At 45.6% G+C, this 26,145-nt stretch overlaps 1 protein-coding gene across 3 annotated transcripts in view; it reads left to right on the top strand.

Annotated features, from left to right (window-relative positions):
- The window catches only part of Nhsl1 (NHS like 1), a 225,387-nt gene continuing 199,242 nt past the window's right edge, over positions 1 to 26,145 (top strand). For all 3 annotated transcript variants that reach the window (XM_085688860.2, XM_085688852.2, XM_085688849.2), the window contains exon 1: positions 1 to 292. In XM_085688860.2, the coding sequence (XP_085544986.2) occupies positions 1 to 292 (292 nt within the window). The remainder of the gene's footprint in view (positions 293 to 26,145) is intronic.

Genomic DNA, 26,145 nt, shown 5'->3' with positions numbered 1-26,145 from the left:
ATGCCCTTCCACCAACGCAGCGTGGAACCCGCGCGGCTGCGCCGGCCCGAGGACGCGGCTGTGGCTCGGGCTGCGGGTGCGCCGCTCTTCCGCTCGCTGGAGCAGGTCAGCTCGCACACTCTGGTCTGCCTGCTCGCCCAGCTGGCCGACCTGTCGCGCTGCGCCGGGGACATCTTCGGGGAACTCGAGGGCCAGGCGGCCGCGCTGGGTCACCGCACCGCCGAGCTGCACCGCCGCCTCGACGCCCTGCATGCCGCCACCGCGCGCCTGGACCACCGGCGAGTGAAAATCCGTGAGTGGTTGATGGCCCCGGGGAGGGCACCGCGGCACCGAGGCGCTTGGCCAGCTGCTGCCCTCCCGCCCCCTGGCGGCCCAGGCTCAGCTCTCCGGCCTCTTTGGGAGCCCATAGGTGTCTGGGGACTTGGATGGGAGGCAATGCAGGTGGCAGGAGCGTGTGGCGATCCCCGATTCTGGCTTCCTGGAGGTTGCCTTGGTGGAATGGGCGCGGAGTGTGGCTTTTGGGATGATGGTTCAACCCACTGCTCTGTCAGTGGGAAATTGACAGCAGCCACACTTATAGCAAAACGTAATGGTATCCCGTCAGAGACGTCAGGGGATATAGGATGGTTATAGGGCTGCTTCACACTTTAGGAGGATCTGTTTGGGGTCAATCTCTAGGGACTGCAGTGAGGGTTGGGGTGGCTTGTCACCGCTGCCTGTTGCATATTGTACAAGTGTCCTTACCTACAAAGACAAGAGTGCTAACTTGCGGATTTTTTTCTTTTAGCCTTGAAGTTTATTTCCTCCCAGACTGACCATCCGCTCGTTCTTTCTTATTTTTAAGATCTTGACCTTGATCTGGGATTCTGTCTTTGTTTGGTCCTCTTCAACCCCCGCCCCCTCCAAATTAAGCCTATGTCCTGACATAGTAATCTCCAAGTGCGCATTTCATTTCAGCGGCTTTAACTGGCTCTGATGAATGAAGCGACTGGAATTTCCTGCTGGCCCAAACAGAGAAACTTTCAGTGTGATGTCTGGGTGGTGTCTCCCTTTTCAGTACATGGCCTCGGTCATAACACTTAGTGCAAGGAGTAAATTGGGGATGGTTGATGGATTGCAGGGTGGGAGGGGAGATACTGGTGTAACAACCCACGCCTAGATGTCAGCAGCTCTGCATGAAAAATGGCCTCACTTAGACTCACTCCAGACGTAATCCGGAGTAGCTTGTTTTCCAGCTTGCTAGAGAACCTGAGTCAGGTTTAACTATCTTGCAGCCTAGGAGTTCAGATTTTCACTAACTTAAACGTACTGCATGCCCCTGAAATGCGTCTTTCCAGGCTGTGCATTTATATGTAGCTTTACATCTTTGGTTGGCTCTATTTAGAGTGTGCTAAAAACTCATCCATGGACAGCTTCTAACTCAGGAGAGTAGGAGGGGCTGAGGGGGTCAGGGAGTCAAAGTGATGTAATAATTTGTTGGGGACGAAATCAGATATAGTTAGTTCATGTGAGTGAGGACCTTGTGCATACAGATATTGTGTCCTAGGGGCTTCACTGTATACCTGGTCATCCTGTTGGTTTCCGTGCCCTTTCCGTGTAGGGTGTGTGTACCTGGGTGAGGGAAGAATTACATCCCTGACACACAATGTAGTGAGGCAGATCTAGCTGCTGGGTGAACAAGTCTAAGGGTAGTAAACAAAGGGGACACACTCTGGTGCATGGAACGGAGTGTTGGCCCATCCTGCAGTTGCTAAATAAGGCCAGTTACAATTTTTAAACTAATTTTTAAGAAAAATAAACAACATTCCTTGATGTTAAAACTTTCTTTGCTAGTTTTGTTTTACCTTTAAATGTATTTTCTTCTCCCTCTCCTCATCTTCCTCCTTCCACACCTCCTTCCTCTTCTAGACAGAGTCTTCTGTAGTTCAGACTGGTCTTGAACTTGCTGTGTAGTGAAGACGGGCCTTGAGCTCTCGATTATTCTGCCTTCAACTCTCAAATGTTGTTACATGCAAAGATGTCACCTCCAGCTCTCTTTTCTTTGAATATGTGTGTATTCCAATAAGCAGTCCAACAGTCCCCTGAATTCTCTCTAAAGTTGTTCTCGAAGTGACTGAAATAACTCTCTTCAAAGTGTTCATGAGCATGTTAATCTTAAATGGCTTTAATTTCACACCAGTAATCCTGGATGATCATTTTCATAACAAAAATAAGTACTCCTGAGACCATAGGTGTGCATACATACAAAAAGACGAGTTATTAAAGACATTATTAGATTTGGCCCCATCTTTGTATACTACTTTTTTGTATGCTAATGAGCCACGAGTCACCTATTCATTCAATTTAGTATCTACAGGAGTATTTGAAAACAGTGCCTTGTCTAACACAGTGGTTCACACCTGCAATTACAGCCTGTGGAGAGTGACTGGCCTTGAACTCTGGGCGCTAGGATTAAAGGTGTGCACTAGTATGCCTGTTCTTGAACTCTGAGTGCTAGGATTAAAGGTGTGCCTGATGTCTTGGCCATTTTAAACCAGGTCTTCCAAGTCACATCCTCCACTGTGGATCTTTCCATTGGGAATTGACTATAGATGCCCCTGATTTCATAAACTCATAACCAGAGAAAAAATCCAGGCCCAAAGTCTTGAAGCCATTTGTCCTGGCTGAGGGCTAGAGCCCATACCGCGGACTGACTTGCCTACCGTCCAGTGTGTGTATGTATCTTCCCTTTAGGAGTGTTTGGAAACAGATCAACATGTAGACACATTCCATGAACTGTCTTTGGGCTGCCTGTGAATCTTAATTTCATCCCTCTGGTAAGATGAACCTGTTAATGAGTCTCCCGTGGAGAAAGTAGCAGATTCCCAGCGCACAAACGCTAAGAGGGCCTGGAGCCAGTCCATGCATGGCTGCCGGTGTCTGCCACCATACGAGATGGCAGTGGAGCACTCTGAACAACACGGACTGTTTGGAGCACTAGATCAGCCGGCTCAAAGGGTTCGGAGGAGGATTTCTTCAGGCTTGTCTCTCTTCAGATGTCATAGGTCCTACAAAACTCAAGTTAGGAAAAGCACATATTCCTGCTCGTCCATGGCCAGTGAAGACTCCTCTGATTGCTACCTGATGATCCCATGTTGGGGAAGGGGCCCCACAGATCCAGTATGGACCCCCGTAATGGTTGCTCTTTGTTGTCAGCTTGACTTCATGTGCAATTGACTAAACCCAAGTGGCTGGGTACGCCCGCGAGACTTTTTTTTTTTTTAATTAAATCATTTGAAGTGGGAAGACCCACTTTTAATCCAGATCTTTGGAGGTGGGAAGATCCACCTTTAATCTGGGCCACACCGTCCGGTGGCAGCTTATATAAAGGACATAGAAGGAAACTCTCTTTGCTTGCTTGTTCGCGCTCTTCACTGGCGAGTCCATCCCTTCGCTGGCATTAGAGCCTACTTCTTTGGGAGTCTGGCATCTACTAAACACCAGCTGAGACATCCAGCCTTGTGGACTGAGTAACTACTGGATCCCTGGACTTTCTATGGGTGAGCAGTCATTGTTAGACTAGCTGAAACACAGCCTACACACTAGTCTAATAAACCCTGTGTGTGTGTGAGTGTGTGTGTGTGTGTTCATTCTAATACAGACCTTAACACTGCATTTACAAGGGACCGAAGTTGGGTCTTTTACACCTACCCCCTTCAGCCATCCAACAAGTTGCTCAAAGTCAAGGATGGTGGCATGTTTGTTTTTATGGAGCTTAGCGCAGTGACTAGAATGTGATATTAATGCATGTATATTTACATTTTGTAAAATGACATTGAATCTGTGATTTCGTGTGTGAGTGTGTGTTTGTGTGGGTACATGTGTGTGCACACGCTATGGCACATGTGTAGAAGTCAGAGGACAACTTATTGTAGTGTTTCTCCTTTCACCGTGGGGGACCCAGGGATCAAACTCAAGGATTGGCAGCAAGTCTCCTTTACCAGTGAGAAGAACCTTCTCACTGGTTCTGTTTCTATGAAGTAAAACTTAATTAGTTTTGCTGCTGACTAAATACGACTTTATTGAAAATAAGAACAACAGGCAGAAATATGAATAGTTATGTCTGGGCTCTGTTAGCAATCAAGAGACTTTACTGTGCAGAGGTCAACAGGTACTCCGTGAGCGGCCATGTCTCCTCTACGCCCTGAACTTTGGATTCGACTTAGCACATGTTAGGAAGTGTGTCTCCCACTGAGCTGTATCCCCAGACCACCACCTCTTTTTATTTTTAAATTCTGAGACAGCATTTCTACAGGTTGTCCATGTCACTTTGTAGCCCAGACAGCCTTTGAACTCATGATTCTCAAAGCTCAGACTCCCAAGTAGCTGGAATTATAGGCCTGTGGCTTTGCCTCAGAAATAGTCTAACTGGGCTACAATTCCCTGGATTCACCCATTGACAGGCATAGGCCAGCGGTTTTTGTGCACTCAGAGATGTGCAGCCTGACCTCAGTCTGTATTCTCACATTTCCGTGGTCCTGAAAGAACCCCATCACAAGGAGCCGGTCTCGCTTTCTTCTTGACCTTCCTACCTCCGGACCACTGCAAATACACTTTCTGCCGCTGTAGATTTGATTGCTCTGAACATTCCAGACAAGCGGACTCATGCCGTCGTCTGTCGCCTTTGTCCAGCCTCCTTTAAGAAGCACAGTGTTGCCCAGGCTCACCGTTTGCTGCTTCCCTCCTGTGGAGTATGCCTGTGTCTTAGAAACCTGTCATTTGGATTTCTTATGTGCTTCCAAAACCACGTGAAATAGAAAGGCGAGGCTGTATTTTAAAGCCCATTTTATAGATGAAGAAATGAAAGTTCTAGGACTCATAAAAGGCGCAAATAAATAGAACACAGTGAGTCTCGTGATTTCTGCTCTGAGCTCTTTTCAGTTTGTCTTAAAAGTCCTTACTGGGACTGGGGATGTAGCTCAGTGGTAGCTTGCTTGCCAGCGTGCATGAAACTGGTTTAGTCCCTAACACTGAATGTAGTGACACATGCCTGAAATTCAGCCCCTGGGAGACAGAAAGAGGAAGATCAGAAGTTGAAGGACCTTCCAGGCTACATAGTGAGTTTGAGGCCAGTCCCTGAAGCCCGGTCTGAGCAACAACAAAGAACTTCTTGGGTGAATATGAAGGCCTGTTTAAAGAGAACAGGAAAAGGCAATTGTTAGCTTTTTAAAGCAATGGTTCTAGAGTGACAGCTCTTCCCCCACCTTCATTGAGAGGGTGTCGCTGTGCTGCCTGTGTGCGCATGCACAGCGGACCTGGTATGCTCTGTATCATTTTTCGAACCGAGATGGATGGTGTTGAAGATAGACAGCGAGGTGGGAGGGGTAGCTCAGTGGTGGAGCATGCGCTTAGCAAGCACAAGGCTCTTCCTGTCTCTAGCAGTTGGCTTCCCTCTGAAAAGGGTAGCTCGTTGGCAAGATTGTATAGGCGTTGCCTTTGTGAAAATAGGTCAAAGAATCTGGTAGACGGTGTGGGCTAATACTTGAGCCGTGTTCTAGGTGGCAGTTGTGCCATCCTACAATCTCAACTGACCGTCGTCCTCTGACCTAACCAGAGTGTCTGGTGTCGGGATGAATATCTTTCCTTCTTCATCAGGATGAGTTGCTATAGTGTATGTGGCAGTGTACTAAAGACATAGCAGAGATGTAGACGTCACTGAACTTCTAAGAATAGGTGCTGGCTCACTCTTAAATGTATGTCCGGTAAACTTGGCATAAGACTTGCTTTCATTGAAGCATGCCACATGCTAGAGCGATGTTGGTGGAAGTAGGGTCTCCACCCACTTTTATCCCAGGAGAGTTCTTAAATTTATTATAAAAACTGGTGGTAGCAGAGTGCCATTAGGTTGAGCTGCCTGTGTGAGATCAAGCAATTTTTTTTTCATTTTTTTTCTATGTGCCTGTCCTTAAGAATTGTCTGCTTATGCCTGGTGTGGTGTTGGGGAATATTATTTTCAGGTGTGTGACCTTTGTTTACGCTGCATTTGTTTAACTTTGTGAAGCTGTGTTACTGTGCCTGTCTAAATCACCTGATCATCCTAATAAAGAAGTGAGTGGCCAATAGTGAGGCAAGGCTAGGTGGGGCGGGCAGGCAGAGAGGATAAATAGAAGGAGAAACGAGGCAAGAGAAGAGCAAGAGAACAAGGAGGGGAGAACGTCAGGGGTCCACTACACAGCCAACCACGTAGTCATGGAGTAAGAAGTAAAGAAAGGTAAATAGAGACAGAGAAAGAGAAAAGTCCAGAGGCAAAAGGTAGTGGGAATAATTTAAGAAAAGCTGGCAAGAAACAAGCCAAGCTAAGGCCGGGCATTCACAACTAAGAATAGGCCTCCATATGTGATTTGATTGCTTGGTGGTGGGCCTCCCAAAAAGCCAAAAGAGTAAAACATCGCACAATGGTGTGGTGGTACACGCCCTTAATTCTAACATTTGGGAGGCAGAGGCTGGCAGATCTCTGCAAGTTCAAGGCCAGCCTGGCCTATGGAGTAAGTTCCAGGACAGCCAGAACTATGTAGAGAGACCCTGTCTCAAAAATGAATAAATAAGAATTATCGGCCTAGTCTAGTAGCACCCACCTGGTAGGGGTGTGCACAGTGCCACATACACTAGAGAAGAGGAGGAGGAGGAAGAAATCTCTTTTTAGATTCTTATGCTAAAAGAATTGAGTATTTATGATTAAAAGGAGCCCTTTTCCATCAATATTTTATTCATTTGTTTTTATTTTCAGTATGAGAAACCCAGGGCCTTCTAAGTTACAGTCAGGATGTGTTTTATTGACGCGTTGGCATGTGGATGTGTGGATTCACACGCCGGGGAGTTAGTCATTTTCCAAGCATCAGGCAGGTGCTTGTTTTAAGTTCGTGTGAACTCTGCCCACAGCACACTCGCGCTCCCCTCCTCAGACTTAAAAAGCGCCAGTGTCATTATGGAAACAGACCTGTGTTTAAAGTCATTTGCCATATGCTCAGATTAGTAAAAAGGGAGTTACGTTTTAATTTAGGCGGGTGTATCCTTTGTTACAAGACTGCAGTCTACTTGGGACACAATGCCTGGAAAGTATACAAAGCCTTGTATGTCGATGTTATGTGATAACGTAGAGACAAATCTCACATTCATTTCGTCTGCATGTATTGTTTTAGGATGGGAAGTAGTAAATGAAGACATTTTAAACATTAATTTCAGAAAGTTATTTTTGTTTGTTTTTCAAGACAGGGTTTCTCAGGTAGCCCTGGCTGTCCTGGAACTCACTCTGTAGACCAGACCGACCTCGAAACTTATGGAGATCTACCTGCCTCTTTCTCCTGAGTTCTGGGATTAAAGGCATATGCCACCATCACCTGGATTTATTTTTAATTCTATATAAATATATATAAAGTGTGTGTGCGCGTGTGCGTGTCACGCACATGAGTGCAGCACCCATGGAGACCCATGCATCAGATACTTCGGCTGGGGTTACAGAGTTGTGAGCCACCTGACGTGAAAGCTAGGAACTGAGGCATCTCTCCAACCCCTTAGGGGGAAAATGTAATAAAAAAAGGAAATAGTTGAGTTCCTTAATATTTTGGAAGAAGATTAGAAAGCAGAAAAGTAAGGTGCTATCTTCCATATGTGTGGGTACCTGCAGTGTCCTGAAGTCCTGGATGCCCTGGAACTAGAATTACACGTGGTTGTGAGCCACCTGACACGGGTGTTGGGAATGGTACTTCAGGTTTTTGGATGAACAGCCATTTCTGCAGATTTTAAAGACCTTAAAAAAATAAATTTTTGATGGGTATGGTGGTGCGTGCTTGCAGTCCTAGTACTGAGACCGAATCAAGGATCGCTGCATATCTGGACAGCCTTGCTACATAAAAGACCCTGTTTCAAAAAAGGGTTATTTTTTGTTTGTTTGTTTTTGTTTTTGTTTTTGTTTTGAGACAGTTTCACATTTCCTTAGGCTGACCTCAAACTCTGTATATAGCAGACAACCCTGAACTTCTGGTCTCTATGCTTCTGCCTCCCAAGTACTGGAATTACGGACCTGTGCCATTATGCATGGTTTTATTTGACACTGGGGTTGAGCCCAAGGCTTTGTGCATGCCAGACTAATCCTCTACCATCTCAGCTACTATATCACCCTTCCTTGAAAAAAAAAAGTCAAGTTGTAAGTAAAATATAAGATGCCTTGCATCTAACTCAGAGGCCGAGGAACATACTTAATTTTGTCTCTGCTCAAATTACTTTGTACCCTGGCACAAATGAATTCTGCAGAAATTGAAATTCAAAATCAACTGAAGTGTGCTGATGGCCCTGCCACTTCTGTGTATTGGTTCTCTCTCCCTCTCTGTCTCTCCCTCCATCTTTGCCAACACCTATCTTTCTTGACAGGGTCTTAAGTAGTTTTTGGCTGGCCTAGAATCCTTACTCCTCCTGCCTCCGCTTCCCACAGGCTGGGATCTCAGGCATACATCACCATGCTTGGCTCCCAGTGGTCCACGTTTCTCAGTGTTCCCCGTGGCAGTGTTTTGGAAAACTGTGACTGTGGAGCTGGAGCTTGTCTTTCAGTGAACTCCCAAGGAGAGGGCATGGAGGTCCTGGGCTTTATTCCCTTTCCTTGTGGAATTGTGACATGTTCCCACAATAGGAGGAAATAGAGGCTAAAGGGCTTGTGAAAGAAAGAGGACAGCCCCATGGAGGCCCCATGAGGAGGACTGGCAGCCTAGGCCGAGGCTGAACCCATATGAGACACAGGAAATCCAAGCCCTTCAGGCAGGGTGCATCTCGGGTCAGCCTGCTCTCACATCGTGTGGTACATTCCCAATACTACCTGAGCCAACTGCAAATGATGACATTCCTTTTTTCAGGGAAGAGAAACAAGAGAGAGAAATGTGTCTAAATCAGCATGCTTGCTTAGCAGGCTGCAGCCCCCGAGTTCCCGCCCCAGTGTTGCAGAATATTCCAGCACTCGAGAGGCAGAGGTAGGAAGGTGAGGAATTCAAGGCCATCATCAGCTACAGAAAGGGTTAGAGGCCAGCCTGGCTTACAAAAGACCCTATCTAAAAAAGAAAAAGTCCGTCATGTATTTTGAAGTTAAAAAAAAAAAAATCACAAAGTCTGAAAAGATGTGGTGGTATAGTCTGAGCAACATAGAACGACCATGTCTTATAGTGTGTGTATGTGCAGGCACACGTGCATGCACGCACACCAAGCATGCGCGAATGCACACACCCCCGTGCCTACATACACATACATACACATGCAACCTGTGGCAGCCTGTTCTCTCCTCCTCCACAGAGTTCCAGTTCCAGAGCTCAGGTCACGATGCTTGGGTAGAAGTGCTTTCACCTGCTAAGCCATCTTGCTGTCCCCCTCATCCCACTCCCCAAACCCAGTAAAGGACTAGCAGATGGGCAGATGCGAGACCAGTTTGCTGGTTCCCTGGCACACAGTGGATACTCCACATTTGCCGCTTTTGCCTTAATGACGGGACAACTGAGGGAGCACCTATGTGCACATTCGTGTCCCTTCGTCCCACTGATGGTTGGTCCAGGAGGTTGGGCTACCGTCACTCGGAACACGAGAGCTGACCAAATCCAGAGGAGAACCGGTGGGAGAGATAAATGTGAAAATGCTACCGATTGGAAATCCAAACATCCTGCCAGATTCTGGAAGCATCTGTAGTCCATGACAGGAGTGGGGGTAGGGCTTCCTTTCTGTCTTGCACAAACTTGAGCTTGAGGGCTGGGACTGCCAGCCCTTCTGGGACCCTCATGTGGATGTCCTTTTTCTTTCTCAGGCCCTTTCTCCGTTTCCTCCCATTGTGGGAACTGGGAAGCCAGCTCAGTTCTCACTGAACCTCGTAGCAGTGGGAGGCACCCCCTCTCGGCCATGCCTCCACTGCCTGGGTGGTGACTGGTCCTGGGTTTTTTTTGAGTCCTCTATGCAAGCCCTATTCCCAGGTTACACTCAGCACTGACTGCTTAGCTCTCTGCTCTTCAGGGCCTTTTGGAACCATGAGGGCCGTTTCATTCATCTCCTTGTTTCCCACATGGTCTGAGTCATGAGCAATCACCCGGGCTCTGTTAAAAAAAAAAAAAAAAAACAAAAACGGATTCTCAGACCCCGCCCCTGGAGAGTCTGAATCAGAGGCTGGTGTGAAGCCAGGAACAGCCTGGGCCAACAAGGTCCCCAGGTGACTGTGATAAACCAAGTTTTGGAAATACCAGGCTGTTGTGTATTAGGAATCTGTCCAGGTGGTGGAGCGGCTGCCCATTCATGGAGTGCACGGTGGGGCTAGTGCCTTTTTGACCCCCAAGTCAGTCAGACAGTAGCCTTTTGTTGTTGTTTTCTGGTTTTGAACTGCGACCTGGCTAAGCAGTCCAGTCTTCCCAGAAACTCAAGATCCGCCTCCCTGCAAATGCAAGTCTCATACTAGCTCTCGAAGATCTGTTCCGAATTAGAAGTGGCCATTTTTAAGGGACACTTGCCTCGAAAGACCTGTTGTCGGTTGTGGGATGGCGGCACGCCCGCGAATACGAAGTTGTGACTTGAAACATTTACAGCTTCTCTTCCTCTAAAAATGATGTTTTAAAAACAAGCAGAAGCCAGATGTGTTGGCAAATACCCGTAATACTGGAATCTGGGAGGTAGAGCTGGAGGATCGGGGTTCAAGGACATCCTGCAATAGTGGACACCTTTTCTAAAACAAGACAACCCACCCGGAGACAAAGAGAACCTCTCTGGTATGAGACACCCCCACCAGGAGTGGTGGTGATTTTTGTCCCTTAGTTTAGATTGCTTCCACAGACATAGAAATGTTTTACTTTGAGAGGACAGGCCACTGTTTTAGGTCGTTCCCATGGGGAAATTGTTTATCATACTTCCCCATTTTGACTGGAAAAAAACCAAAAAACGGTGTGTTATCAGCAACCTGCAAAAGTTTGAGCCGGGATGAGTCTGGCACTTCTGTCTGGCTAAGTTAGGCATCTGATAAAAAATGCTCCGAGGGCACAGACTGAGAGTTGGAGGAATTGAGTTAAGCAGGCGCTGGCCTGTGTAATTGGATTGTATGTGATCACACCGAGGCTGAGTATCACAGTTGAGGTGTTCCGGTGTTTTCCCCATGGATGCTCCCAGCTGACGATCTGGCTGCTGGACTATATGCAGATGAGGAAACCAGCCTGTACTTCTCAGGATATCCGCTGTACTAATTAATCAGCTGGTGGACTCCGGAGCCCAGGGCTGTGTTCATTACTCCTGCTTCACGGGTCCTGAGGTCTGTGGCGATCAGTGTGCAGCTCGGATAGAGAGAGCATGCGTTTTCATTGAGTTTATTGAGTAGGAAACATATTTACAATGTCCAAAATATATACTTCAAAGGACGTTTGGAGAAAGGCATCACTCCTGCTGATGGCCTTCTGCCTTGACCCTCCAGCCCTTTGCCAGCTCTTTCCTCTTTTTCTGTAGCTTTCCAAGATTTCTTCCCACAAACAGAATTTCGGGTTTGGTCTGTCACCTTCACTGTTCTTCTCTATGTCTTTTTGTTGGTTTCTAAAATTAATTACTTGTAAACCATACTTATGAATTCCAGGTCAGTTTTATTGTTGTGAGTGTAGTCAATTGAATTGGGAGAAAAAAAAAGATAGAATTCATATAGATTGCTAAATCCCTTATTAAAATTTTAAAAATGGTTAATGCTTTTGTTTTTAGGTCTATTTATACACACGCTTTCTCAAGAGATGATTGAGCATTTCCTGCATTAAGAAAGGATGTGGGGGTGGGGCTGAGGGAATAACTGGGTCGGTAGAGTGCTTGCCAGCATGCCTCCCAGCTGGATGTCCTGATGTTGAACATGGACATCTCCTGTGGGATGGAGGAACGGTGATCTAGGAAGGTGTGCATTCGGATTTGGTGGGGAGGGCTTTACCATGAGATAGTGACCTACAGTTTGAAACGTAAATGCAATGGCTCCCAAGGTCTGCCTGTTGGCTGCAGTGTCTTAGGTGGTTCTGTAACAGTGACACATGACAGGCATAGGAAGAAATTGTGGTCGTTGGAGTTACTTTTCTTTAGTCGTTAGCCTGAGGTTCAGCCTCAGATCAAAAGGCGGTGCTGATTTTGTACAGAAGTGGCTGGTGGAAACATTATCAGTAGTAGCACACAGCTTTAATCCCAGCACTTGGCAAGCAGAGGCAGGGGGAGCTCTTGAGTTTGCGGCCAACCTGGTCTACAGAGTGAGTTGCAGGACAGCCAGGGCTGCACAGAGAAACCCTGTCTTGAAAACCCAAAACAACAAACAAGAACATTGTCAATAAGTGTGGACCCAGAAGCAACTTGTGGTTACACAGACTACTTTTTATAAAGAAAAGAAAAACTGAGGTCAGCTATGATGGGAATGTCTGTCAGCCCAGCCTTCAGGAGTCTGATGCAGGAGGATCATGAGTTGGAGGCCACCTTTGCCTACATAGTGCGATCATGTGTCAAAAAAATAGACAAAGTTAATGTAAAACTCTTGGTCTTAGGAGGAACATTTCTGATTTGAACATTAATGTATATTCATCCCAAATTTCAAACCAGTTAAAACAGAAGAAACAAAGAATACAAAAACAATTGTATTGAAGAATATTGCTGTTTGTACACACACACACACACACACACACACACACACACACACACACACACATATATATACATGTATCTTCATATTTATTGAAGTGTCTGTCTGTCTGTCAGTCATCTGTGGCATCTATGGCCTTGCACATGCCAGACACTCTTATCTCTGAACATCACCAGTGACCCAATTGGTCACATTCTCTGTACATAGTGTTCAGTTCTATATTGTATATATCCACCCCAGCCTATATTGTAAGAATTTCTTCATGTCACAAGCGCCCAGAGCCTGTCTTAAACAGGATAGGCTCTGGGGTGTGTTTCTGACAATCTTATTTTGCACTGGACATTTGATGTTCTGGGGAGCCCGTCCTGGAATTCAGGAGAAGCTGCAACTGTCCTGGTGATTTCTGGTGTTTCTTTTCCAGGTGGTTGGTTCTTTGTAACCCGCTAAATTGCACTCGTGATACAGTGTCTAGGAGGACGTATGCTCGAGAACCATCAGTAGACTCTTCGTTAAGTCTCGGAATTTATTACTGTCTTCTGGAAATCACCTAGGAAGAACAGTACTGTTCTTTACAGCTGGTCACCATGTGGAGATGGTTATTAATGGCCGTTTCTCATTCCTTTGGGGCTCAATGGAGGAGTGTGTCTATAGGACAAACATGTTATAATGTCACCTCTTCTTTCTGGTTAGCTTTCTCCTTTTCCTCACAAAGGAAATAAACTCTCCTGGGACTGTCCACGAGTGTGTGTGTGTGTGTGTGTGTGTGTGTGTGTGTGTGTGTGTGTGTGTGCTTGTTGGACACTGGGCCCGAAACAAAACAACAACAACAAAAGGGCTGAAAAGGAAAAGCAAATGCACATTCCCGTTCTCCCTTCAGCAGAGTGGCGCTTAGCCATCTGTCTCCAGTTTGCTCACCTTGGTGGGCGCCTCCTTGGTCAACATGTGTACGTGTTTATTTTAATTTAGTCCAAGAAGATTTGTAAAACAGACGGCTGTCAACTCTCTCCTGTCTCCAGCTTTGGGTCTTGCTTTCTTGATAACCTTAGATCTCTTAAATGCAGAAGAGCTTACCAGTCTGTCTATCCTGCTGGTACTTCTTATATAATCTGAACATAATTGCAAAGTGCAAAGCCCAATTATAATGTTAATGTATTTTAGTGTTTGTAAGGTAGCATCTATAACTAATATTCATAACGTATCTATTACGTCCCCATTTCATTTAGCTTTCACAACATTTCATAAGAAGGCACTCAATAACCTCCTGCCATTTACTGATGACGAAATGGAGGCCCAGAAGTGTCAGTTTGTCCACAGGTGACTTGACTTGTCTGGAGAGTCGAGTTCTTAGCTCTGTAATATAATTAGACATTTTATTTGGATGTGTGTGTGTCCATTGGTACCTGTGGGAGACTGACTCCATCCCAAGATGTTCCAGTCTAACACACAAAATGAAACATTTAGTCTCAAACACAAAATGAAACTTTGCCCTCCAAAATTAGTTTCAGTGGTTGAACTTTTGATCCTCCTGCCTCTGCCTCTCAAGCGTTAGGATCACAGGTAAGTAGGGTCTTACTGTATAGCCTGGGTAGCCTTGAATTTGGTGTGTAATTCTGGCTGGCTTTAAACTTCTGGTGGCCTTCTGCTTCAACTTCCCAAGTGCTGTTTTTTTTTTTTTTTTTCAAACTCCCCAATTCATTGTGATAGTGAGAAGCATCTTATTAAGCTAGGGATTAGTAAGTATTTTCTATTTTGTTTTGAATCTTTGAAATGATTGTGCCATTTGCCCAATAGCATATGGCCCTCGGACAAATCAGTAGGCCGTGTGACCATGCCGTTGTGAATCTACAGAGAGCGAACCAAGTTTGTCTGGTTCTTTGCCTTGCACTGGAAGACAGTCTAGCCTCTGAACACGGAGTCTTTGTTAGTGCTTCCCGTCCTGGCCTTTTTTCCTCTGCCAGGCATTCATGGTCAGGGTCAGAAGACAGGAGTCACAGGAACAAATCCAGTTTCAGGCTTGTTTTTGGTTAAGTGATATGCTAAGGTTAAAGAATTCTCTCTTCTCTCTTCCCAGTCTCACTACGTTCTGGTGTATGTACACTGTGGTTCTGGTTTTACTTGGTAGTGAGTGGAGGACTAGAAACATTGATAAATCTAGCTCCCCAGTGTCTCCCCCATTCAGCCCCTCCCTTTCCTTCCTCTCCTCTCCTCTTCTCTCCCTTCCTCCTCCTCCTTCTCCTTCTCTCCACCCCTCTGAGATAGTGTTGCCTGTACCCCAGGCTGACTTCAAACTTTCTATATAGCCATGATGACCTTGAACTTCAGATCCTCTTCACTTATCTCTGGAGTGATGGGTTACAGGTATATTCCAACATATCCAACTTTATGCATTGCTGGGGATCAAATCCAGGACTTTTCGAATGCTAGGCAAGTGCTCTGCTAACCGAGCTATAATTCTGTTTCCTGTTTCTTTTACTGGTGAAAAATACCATTAACTGCTTGGTTACGAGAACTGTGACCCATAACCCTTGAATGAGCGGTTCCCGAGCGAGCAGGACCCTGGAGCCAGCAGGTGTCTGCCTCTGCTGGGTATCTATTAGACCCCACCCACCGCCGAGGCACTGATCTGAATCTCAGGTCTGGACTCTGCAGGCTTTCTTCCTGCCCACAGCCACCCAGGTGATGTGAGTTCATCCTGAGTTTGAAAATGGTGTCTGCAGATGGCCCAAGACTGGAGGAGCGAATCAGCTTAGGTATCTTAGCATGCAGAGAGGCTGTGCTTGGGATGGGCTGGAGCTACCAGTACTCAATTCCCAGCGGTTTCTCAAAGGCGCTGCTCCCTGGTCAGCAGGATATGGGCTTGAGGAGGAACAGTGGGAGCTTTGCTGGACAGTAGGAGGTGCAGCTGGTGGCCTCTCTATTTGGGCATTAGTAACCTGGCCTCAGGCTTGCCCTGTAGTCTGGGAGCTAGGGTGATTTCTCTTTTCCCAGGAACTTCAAACATCGTCTAGGAGTGGGGAGGTGATTCACTCCAACCACAGGGCAGGGATGGACTTTTGGAACAAAACCCCAGGAGGGAGGGCTACTGTTTTTGAATACTGGTTACATAAAAATTCATTTTGAGATGTCAAGTAGAGGTAGTATATTCTAGTGCTACTATGAAAAAGTAAAAAACTTAAGAGGAATTTTTACATATGGATGAGCCAGATATGAATAAACATGAGGCAATTTTATAAGTGTGAATTAGTGTGGGGCTTTATTGCTTGTAGTTTTACTTTAACCCATTATAACTCAACTTTTCAATTTACTCTTATTTCTATTATCTGTCTATAAATTATCTCTTAGTGTGGCATAAGCTACTGCAATTAGGGGAGTTTAAAGAGAAGTAAAATGGTTTGGCAAAGGGCCGTGGGGCTAATGGCTAAGAAATGAGATTTATTAGCTGGTATTCCTGAGAAAGTGACTCAGCCTCTCTGTGCTGGGTTTTCTTTGTAAACTAGGCCTTGCACCAACACCGTAGACCGTTATTTTGGATAAAATTATGAACCTACATAGGTGCCTGGCCTAAATGATAAAACTGCCAATGATGAGTAGTAACTATCAGTTGTTGCTTTGCTCTAGCCGCTTTTCCCTGTTTCTGGGCATTTAAATCTCTGAGTTTAGCTGGGCATGGTGGACCAGCCTGGTCTACAGAGTGAGTTCCAGGATAGCCAGGGCTACAGGATAACCCTGTCTTGGGGGTTGAGGGGACTGAGGTTTTAGAATGAAGGACTGGACTTAATTGTTTGACTGGACTTTAATAATATGATGTTTATGTTCTGGCTAGTTGCGTTTTCTAGCGACCTGATGGATAGGTTTGATATTATTTTGGGGTTCAAGGATTTTTTTAAAGATAATGTGGCAGTTGGTATGCAAATATAGAATCTTAGATTGAACTATTGAGTATGTTCTCAAAAAGGTATTTTGAGGATGTCTCTGATAGGAGCTTATTTTATGTCACGTTTCCTCTTCTCAGATTGGGGTGACATCGGTGAGTTTTTATTTGGGGAGCTCCAGCAAGTTGGGTTTATTATTTGCAGAAAATGTCTAATTTAGAAACCTGCTAAGTGATAACATTTAATTTGTGAGCAGCTGCTGGGCTTCTATTTTCTTCAGTAAACCACACGGATCAGTTTATCATCCCCGTGACAAAATTCTCAAGGAAATAGCGTAGTAATGAAGACAGGTTTGTGTGGGCTTAGAATTTCAGAGGTTCCAGCCAGGAGTTGCACAGCCTCACCTCTTTGGCCCTGTGATGACCCTGATGGTGCTGAGCAGAGAGAGCACAGGATGGTTTAAAGGTGCTTACCACAAGGTGCCCAGGAATAAGGATGAGAGAGAGGAAGCGTCCAGAACAAATAGGCTCTTCAAAAGGTGTCCCACTGGGGTTGGGGAGGTGGCTCAGTCAGCCAAGTGCTTGCTGTGTGATCACGAGTATCTGCATTTGGATCGCCAGCAACCATGTAAGAGCTGGGTGAGGCAACACACCTGTAATCCCAGCATTGGGAAGGTTAGTGGGGGAGTGCGGCTTACCAAAGGAGTGAGGGCCAGGTTCTCTGGGAGAGCCTGTTTCTAAACATAAGACCTAGAGCGACTTGAGGAAGGCTCTGATATAGATCTGTGGTTTCCATATGGATACACACACACACACACACACACACTCACACGGAGAGAGAGAGAGACAGACAGACAGAGACAGACAGACAGACATAGCAACCTACCCCTGTTGATTCCACCACCTTCAGAAAGGACTATCAGGGTAGGCTGAGCCTTCCTCAAGTTGTCCTTTCAGAGACATTCTGGATCCTAACTGTAACATCACTCTGTCCTCACCCACTCCACCCCACTCCACCCAAGCCTGTTTGTCATCATGTAAGAATGTGCACTGGGGAGACCGAGAGATGGCTCAGCTTCAGAGCACCGACTGCTCTTCCCAAACACCCAGGTCAGATTCCCAGCACTCACATGGCAGCTCACAGCCTTCTGTAACTCTGGTTCCAAGGGATCATGTGCCCTCTTCTGGCCTCTGTGGACACTGCACAAGCAGGATGGACAGACAATGCATTCAGGCAAAATACCTATAAATGTTAAAATAAGAATTATTAGAATAAATTTCCTGGTGGGAAAATGACAAGCAGGATGCAAACGTGACCTTCCTTCCCTGACTAAGTGGTGTGATTTAAGGGCCTCATTTATAAGATGCCTCATTCGGATCAGGCCTCCGGGTTCCATTTTAGAGGGTAGCAGGGATGTGTTTGTGTATATGAGTGTGGGTGGGGGGAGGGTGTGTCTCCATGAGATTATAGCATATGTGTGGGTACAAGTCTTTGGAAGCAGGGATAGGATCATTGGCAAGGTGCTTGGGTGTATGGGATTGAGAACATAGGCCTTGTGCTCAGCTGAATCCGGTATTACATAAGAGCACCAGGGCAGGGGTGGAAAGTGAGCCACCAGGCATTGCGGAGTCAGTGTGGAGTGATGGGCAGCTCTATGCAGGTCTGAGTGCTTGTAATCTACTAGCTACGAAAGTGACTGTGGTTTTCTAGGACTGGCAAGATGGCTCAGTGGGTACAAGTGTCTGCCACCAGACCCGATGGTCTGAACTTGATCCCACACGGTGAGGGAGAAATCTGACTCCTGAGAGCTTGCGTGCACACCATGGTATTCATAGGTGGGCCCACACTCAGACACACCCTGTGTGCATTACCAACATGAACATAAATGGAATACATTTTTTAAATAAAAATATGTTCTAGGGACCTTTAAACAGATGAGGGACAGCTGTTTCAATAGCTCACCTAAGCCAGTCATGGTGCAAGCATATGGGAGGCTGAGGCAGAAGAATGTTATTTTTGAGGGGAGCCTAGAATAAGCCATGAGACTCCACTTCAAACAGGAGAAAAGCCCGCTTAAATTTCATTTTTGTTGATGAAAATTATTTTTGTGTCTACATAGTTAATCCCTTTCTTGAAGACCATACCTGATGGTTTATGATTGAGTATCTCGAAATTCTTTCAATATGCACATGAAATACAAGAGAACATTCATTTGTTTTTCTGTGGGAATGCATTCGTGATGAATTTTTGTTCAGAGACTGTGGGGTGCAAAACGCTGAAGAACCCTCTGGCTTCACTGTGCATTCTTTGTAAAAGGATCTGAATTGTTTACAGAATCCAAAGAACTTTGGTAAAGTACATGTCTTTAAATCATGCTGAGCTTGTTAAAAAGGATCCCTGTCAAGTCTCAGGTAGCTTTACTTGTCAAACATGACTTGGAAATGTTTCCCCCCATGACTGTGTCTCAACAATTTATGTTCTTGAGGGGGATCACTGGGAAGGAATTAAATTCTTGAAGGTCACAGTTTATTTTCAAGTAGGCGTTCCAAAGTGAAAATGAACTTCTGTTTCTTAAGTTGAAGTTGGAAAAAAGTTGCAATGAAGGGTTTTCAAACTGTGTGGCGATTGTATTAAACGGAACTGGGCTTCCCCATCTCTGGGAACTGGGCGGCGATTGTATTAACTAGGACTGGGTTTTCCCATCTCTGCAGCCAGAAATGGAACTTGACAGTTCTTACGCTGTCTTCTTGTTGTAGCTATAAAAGTGGAGAAAGAAAGGGGAGAGAAGGTAAAACATGGTAAAACTCTGTGAGGTTACTCCAGTCACGTGAATCTTAGCTACATTAATGTCTGTTAACGCGAGGGACAAAATAATGTTTTGTTGTTTGGTTTTTTGTTTTTGTTTTTTTGAATTAGTTTCAATATTCCCTGACTCAGGGTATCACTTTGAAAATTTGTCAGACTTTCTCACTGATAACATGAATTGCTAAAAATGAATCTTAAAGAGCATGGGAAGGTGTCACACCCTCATTGCAGTACCATTTAAGCCAGGCAGTCGGAGTCTAGGTGTGGAATGCCAACTGTCTTCTCACCTTTCCTTGCTAATTGATCTGACAGAAGATGGAGATTGGAGTAATCTAGAACTATTTTTTTTCTGTATTAAGTCCTTAAAAAGGAATATAGTTAGCCTGGCAGTGGTGGCGCACACCTTTGATCCCAGCACTTGAGGGAGAGGCAGGTGGGTTGCTGAGTTTAAGGCCAGCCTGGTCTACAGAGCAAGCTCCAGGACAGCCAGGGCTATACAGAGAAACCAAAATCTCAAAAATCTTCCCCTCCCCCAAGAAAAAACCCAAAACCAACCAACCAAAGGACTATAGTTCACGTTTTGGGAGTTACTATTTATTTATTTTACCTTTTTGAGATAGCATCTCACTTTGTTGTTTAAGATGTCATAGAACTCACTACGTAGTTGAAGCTGGCCTTGAATTTGTAGCAATCCTCTTGCCTCAGCCTCCTTGAGTGCTGGGATTACAGTTGTGAACCCATGTACTTGTGATATTTTGGTGACACTGGGGACAGAACCGGGAGCCTTGCACTGCGTTGTGCCCTCTGCCACTTAGCTGCACCCCAGCCCCAAAGTAGTGCTTAAAATAGAACCATGCCTGTTTTAGAAAGGATTGGGCTGTTCTGAATTCCCTGTCAAGTCCCTTTTGGTCCCTTTTGTTCAGATATTTTAGTAAATACTAGAACGTTCCCTCATGCCCGATTTTTTTTTTTTTTGAGATATCAGTCTATGATTTTTGGGGCCAAGACAAGGCCGAAACTTTATGATAGAAGAGAGTTGTTCATCTCCTGGCATCTGGTAAAGAGGGGGAGAGGGAAGGGGAAAGGAAGGGGAAGGAAAGAGGGGCAGAGGGAGAGACTTGAGAGGCATTCCTCTCAAGTTCCATTTCCTCCCAGTCAGGCCCCACCTCTCACGCCTTCTACTCCTCTCAATAGCCCACTCAAGTATAAATTCATCAGTGGATGAATCCACTGATTTGGAGGCCCAAAGCCCAACCCATATCACTGCTTTGGGGACCAAGCCTCACTATATGCGTTTTTTGGGGACTATTTTGTATCTAAAGCTCAGCAGTGGATCCCTGTCTCTGGAAGCCTCCTGGGAAAGGTTAGTTGGAGCATTAGTTTTGCATGTCTCCCATCTCCTGTAATTAGCGATTTTGCCAGGCTGAAACCCCCACTCTTTGTATTTCGGAGATGTCCCTCTGCCAAGCTCTTTAATCTTCTCCATCCCAGCATTGCTATTGAGAAGCCCAGTCTTTGGCATCTGATCCTTTGAGTAGCTCCCTTTCCCCTCTACTAAAAGCTTTTGTGGTCAGCTCTGTGATCCCCCACTGCTTTCAAAATTTTCACACTCTCACCCTTTGGAATGCATAGATGTCTTAATTAATATCTGTTGGTTACCTGATGAGTTGAGTCTATTTTTTTCTAAAGTCACTAAGTTAGTTTTTTAATTCCCTTCATATTTTTTCTATCTTTTTTTTTTTTGTACCCCGATTTTGAATCACACTTAGTACTTTTCCTGAGATGGCTAGGCGTCTTCCCTGTGTGTCCCTTGAGAGTGGGGAAGGGGAGGGGCTGTGTGAGATGGAGGCTGGTCCTCTGGATGGGCAATTAGTAATGAGGTCATCATAGGCTACAGTGATTCTCCAGAAATGACCCTTTTAATCTCTTTGCTATAAAAACGAGACCTAGCTGTTGGTTCCCTTGGAGCTGTGAGGAGGGCAGGCTGGAGCCTCAGCATGCATAACTTTCTTCATCTGATCTCTGTATTTTGGTATGTCTCAACTGTGTAGTCTCACCCCAGAAAGCCTGTTTTAACATCTTCAGAGGATCAACGTCCAAGCTTCTGCCAGAATGCTTCAGCGACTTGGCTGTTCTTTGAGACAGTGTTTCGTATAGACCAAGCTAGCCTCAGACCCTATATGCTGGAGCTGGCTTTGAATTCCTCATCATGCTGCCCCTACCTCCCAAGTGTTACAACGACAGCCATGTACCGCCGTGTCATTATTGGGGTGAGTTTTAATCAAGTCAAACTCAGGCTCCTCCCCCATCCCAGTCAGTTCACTTCTGCTCCCAACAGTCTCACCGGCACCCACACCTGCGGTCCATGAACCAGCAATATAAGTATGTGAGTTCAGCGTGGCCCCAGGCTGGCTCACCTCGGCTGTGTCAAGGGACTATCCAGCTGGTCACTGCTCAGTCTTTGGTTTTCCAGCTTCCCCAAAGCCTTCATTCCTTCTGTTCCTCAGCTTCCATCTTCTGAAGACAGTCCTTGCCCCGGTGCTGGGGGGACGGAGAGATCTAGACTGGGTGCCTGCACCCAGTTCAGGCCTCTAGAACTCTGGGGATGTGCCTTACCCTTGCTTTCTTCTTTCCTCAAATACAGCAGATTTCTCCCATGCCTTCCGTAGCTTCCTCGTTCCCCTAGGGATGAAACCGGTCTGCTAGCTGTCCTAAGGGATACCCTTGAGACATCTAAACCACGTACCTTTCCTTTTCTCTTTTCTAGGATGTCTGAGTTTATCTTTTCCCATGCCCCACCCCCTCACTTACACACATTTTTTTTTTCCTGTTCCTTTGAAAATATTTAGTTTCATCTAGGCATCCTAACACATACCAGTAATCCTGCAACTTGAGGCAAGAGCGTCACCATGAGTTCAAGATCAGCCTGGGTTACAGGATAGGTTCTAGAATAGCCAAAAAGCCCTCATCCCATTTTGACTTTAATTTTATTTTAAATTGACAAATGATGATGCTGTGTAATATGAGGTACAATGTGACATTTTGATACATGTGTCTGTTGTGAAAGTATCAAATCAGATTTTTGTCATTCATTTTTTATCATTTATTCATTCACTCATTCATTCAGTTCTTCCTTGCTCTTTCGGTATTTACCCAACCCCTTTTGAGGAATTATCCCGAAGATAATAATGAACAGTTAACACTTAATTGATTCAAGATAGCCCGGCATGGTGGTACACGCCTTTAATCCCAGCACTATGTAGGCAGAGGCAGGTGGATCTCTGGGCTGAAGGCTAGCCTGGTGTACAGATTGGTTTCCAGGACAGCCAGGGCTACATAAAGAAACCCTGTGTCTTAGTTAGGATTTCTATTGCTGTGAAGAGACACCATGGCATGTCAATTCTTATAAAGAAAGCATTTAATTGTGGTGGCTTGCTTCCATTTTCAGAGGTTCAGTTTAGTCTATTATCATCATGGTGGGGCGCATGGCTGTATGCAGGCAGATGTGGCGCTGGAGGAGTAGCTGAGAGTCGTACATCTTGCAGGCAACAGGAAGTCAACTGACTCATTAGGCAGTGTTCTTAACATAGGATACCCCACAGCCCCAGAGTGACACACTTCATCCAACAAGGCCACACCCACTCCAACAAAGCCACACCTCTTAATGATGTTGCTTCTTATTAGATTATGGGGACCAATTACATTCAAACTACCACACCCTGTCTTGAAAAACCAAAACCAAAAAAAAAAAAAAAAAGAATTAGCTTTTCTTAGTTTGGACTGAGACATCATATTTTTAAATATCATGTTTACCCTTCACAACAGCTTGTGATTTTCAGAGCACATTGTTTATCATGGTAATAGGTAATAGGCCTGGTGTCTGGACCTTCCTTCACCTCTGCTTGCTGATGCCTGGAGAAAAACAGGTTCTCAAATGATTATTCATTGATTTATTTGTGTCCTACTGGAGGTTCAGCCCAGTGCCTCTTGAATTCTAGGCAAATGCTCTATACCACTAAGCTCTGCCTACCACCCGTAAATTTTTTTTCTATCAATGGGGCTGGAGAGATTGCTCAGTGGTTAAAAGCACTGGCTGCTTTCAGAGGACCTGGGGTTGAGTCCCAACACCCACACGGCAGCTTACACGTGTCTGTACGCGTAGTTCCAGGGGATCTGCTGCCCTTTCCTGACCTTGGAGGGCACTTCATGCACATTGTTCAAAGATGTGCATGTTGGCAAAGCACGCAAACACATAAAAAGTACAACTGTGTGTGTGTGTGTGTGTGTGTGTGTGTGTGTGTGTGTTGCAACAGAGCCTTGCTAAGTTTCCTAGGCTGACCTCGAACTTGTGATCTCTGTCTCAGCCTCTTGGGTAGTTGGGATTATAGGTGTGTGCCAAGATGCCTAGCTTCTTTTTCTTTTTGAAACAGGATCTTCCTATGTACCCCAGGTTAGCCGTAAGCTCAATATATGAGCTCCTATGTAGCCCAGGCAGTGTTAGCTGCTTGAGTATTGGGATCATAACTGTGCCACCAAACCTGGCAAAACAATTTCCTTGCTCTATCTCACTTTGTCTTTTTTGCTCTTTCTCCTCTTTTCTTGTTTATATTTTTTGAGATTTATTTTTATATGTTTGGGTGTTTTTGCTTGTGCATGATTTATGTGCGCAGGCACGATGTACGTGCACAGCAGAGGCCAGAGGACGTCGTCAGATCTCCTGGAACTGGAGTTACAGATGGTTCTTAGTTGCCGTACAGGTATTAGGAGCCAAACCTGGGTCCTCTGGGGGAGCAGTCAGGGCTCTTAACTGCTGAGCCATCTTTAGCCCCTCTTCTGTTCTTACTTTGACACAGAGTTTCCCTTTGTAGCCCAGGCTTGCCTCAGCCTCGACTAGGCAATTAAAGGGTCTGGAATCCTCTCCTTCCTTCAGCAGTTCCCTGTTTTGACTCCTGGGGATTTGGCAAGTGATTGAAATCGAAGAAGAGAGCTGAAAACAGTGTGGTTGAACGAGCCCTGACATTCTATCCTCCCCCTAGAACAATGTCTCAAGTGCGTGAGTTTCCAGTCGTTCCTGAGAGGAATTACGTTGTGCTGAGTGATGCTCATGCTGTGCTTCTTAGTTTTTATAATTACAGCTGGATGGAAGCTTCACTTGTTTCTTATCATCTGAGATGATAGTAGAATTTGAAAACTCCTCCGGGGTCAACTAAAGAGCAGTTATTAGTGACAAAACTTTGTCATTTTGTGCTTTAAACAGTGTCAACGTGGCTCCATTAATTTTTCCCCGCTTGGGCTGAAGATGTAGCTCATTTGGTAGTGTGCTTGCCTGGCATACAATAATCCCTGGGTTCAATCTCTAGCACCGCAGCAAGCAGACTTGGAGGCCCCTGCCTGTAGTTTCTGCATCAGAATGGAGGGATTGACGGAGATCAGAAGTTCAAGGTCATTCTTTTAACTGTGTAGGGAGTTTGAGGCTGGCCTGGACTACATAAGACCCTGCTAAAAATAAAAATAAAAATTAGTTTATCTCCCTTTTTTTTTGTACTGACCAATTATAGAGGGAAATAGTTTTTAATCACAAAGATGTTATTATATAAAAATATGCCTAAAATGCCTTTAACTGAAGAGGTAATGTAATTTGTTATTGGACTTCGAACTCAACATTGGTGAGGCATTTCAACATTCTACTTCAGTTTTTAGCCTTCTGCTCGTGGTTTTAGTTAAATTCTGTTTCCCTGGTCTTCCACTGAGAGCTCCAACTAGCCTAGGCCTTTGCCTTTCTAGGGAATTATCCTAGTACAGGGATGTTGACAGGGCCTTACTGAGGACCTGAATCCTGTGGAGCATAGCTTTATAATGCTCATGGTTGCAGAGGCAAGGATGTAGTCTGACCTTTAAGAACTTGACAAGAATACTGTTCTGTCCAGCTCAGGGAGGGCATTCTCTACCATCCAGTCACACCAGGAGAGTGTGCCTTTAATGAAGTACTGCTAAAGACATGCCTGGGGTTAAAAAGAGAAAGGAATCTGGAATCTGTTAGTTCTTCTATGAACCATATTTTTGGTTTGCACTTGTGTTAGGCACGATCAGATTCCCATGGAGAACATTCTAGTGTTACGGTCTACTTCTCTCCGCAGAGCGGGTCACTGTCAGCACTTTGGTATACATCCTCTCCCCTGGAGATGGGATGCCCCCCCTCCCGAACATCAGCACGCTCACACACGTCTCTCTTTACGAACACGATGGGGTCGTATAACACTCAGAGTGCAGCTCGAGTAGGTTTCTCCTCCACAACAATACGGTTTGCAGTTTTCATGCCCGTATACGTCGGCCACATTTTCTTTCGCGATTGCCGGTTGCTCGTTGCGCGAGTCCTTACAGAAGTCTGTTTCGTCGTCCTCCAGCTGGTAGACATGTGGGTTGCATTGCCGTTCTGACCATTTCCAGTCGGGCTGCAGGGAGCATTCTTGCATGTGTACTCTGAAACCCACCACCTAGAACTGTTGTAGAGCTGCCCTTTGATGAGGGTGGGGTTAACTGGGGAGCACAGGAGGTTGCTTGACGGGAAATATGGTGCTCAGTTTTGGTCCACATGATGAGTTTCTTTTTATTTTGTTTTTTGTTTTATTTTATTCTATGTGTGTGAGTGCTTTGCCTGCATGTATATTTGTGCACCATGTGTGTGCCTAGTGCTCGTGGAGCCGGGAAGAGGGCAATGGGTCCCTTGGTATGGGTTGTGAGCCACCAAGAGTGCTGGGAATCAAACCCAGGTCCTCTAGAAGAGCAGCAAATGCTCTTAACCACTGAGGCCTCACTCCAGCCACCCTGCTCCAA

This window comes from Myodes glareolus, chromosome 1 (genome assembly GCF_982192425.1).
Source record: "Myodes glareolus chromosome 1, mMyoGla1.1, whole genome shotgun sequence".
Lineage (NCBI taxonomy): Eukaryota > Metazoa > Chordata > Mammalia > Rodentia > Cricetidae > Myodes > Myodes glareolus.
Note: the sequence above shows the minus strand (reverse complement) of the source record. Positions and strands in the feature narration are given on the sequence as shown.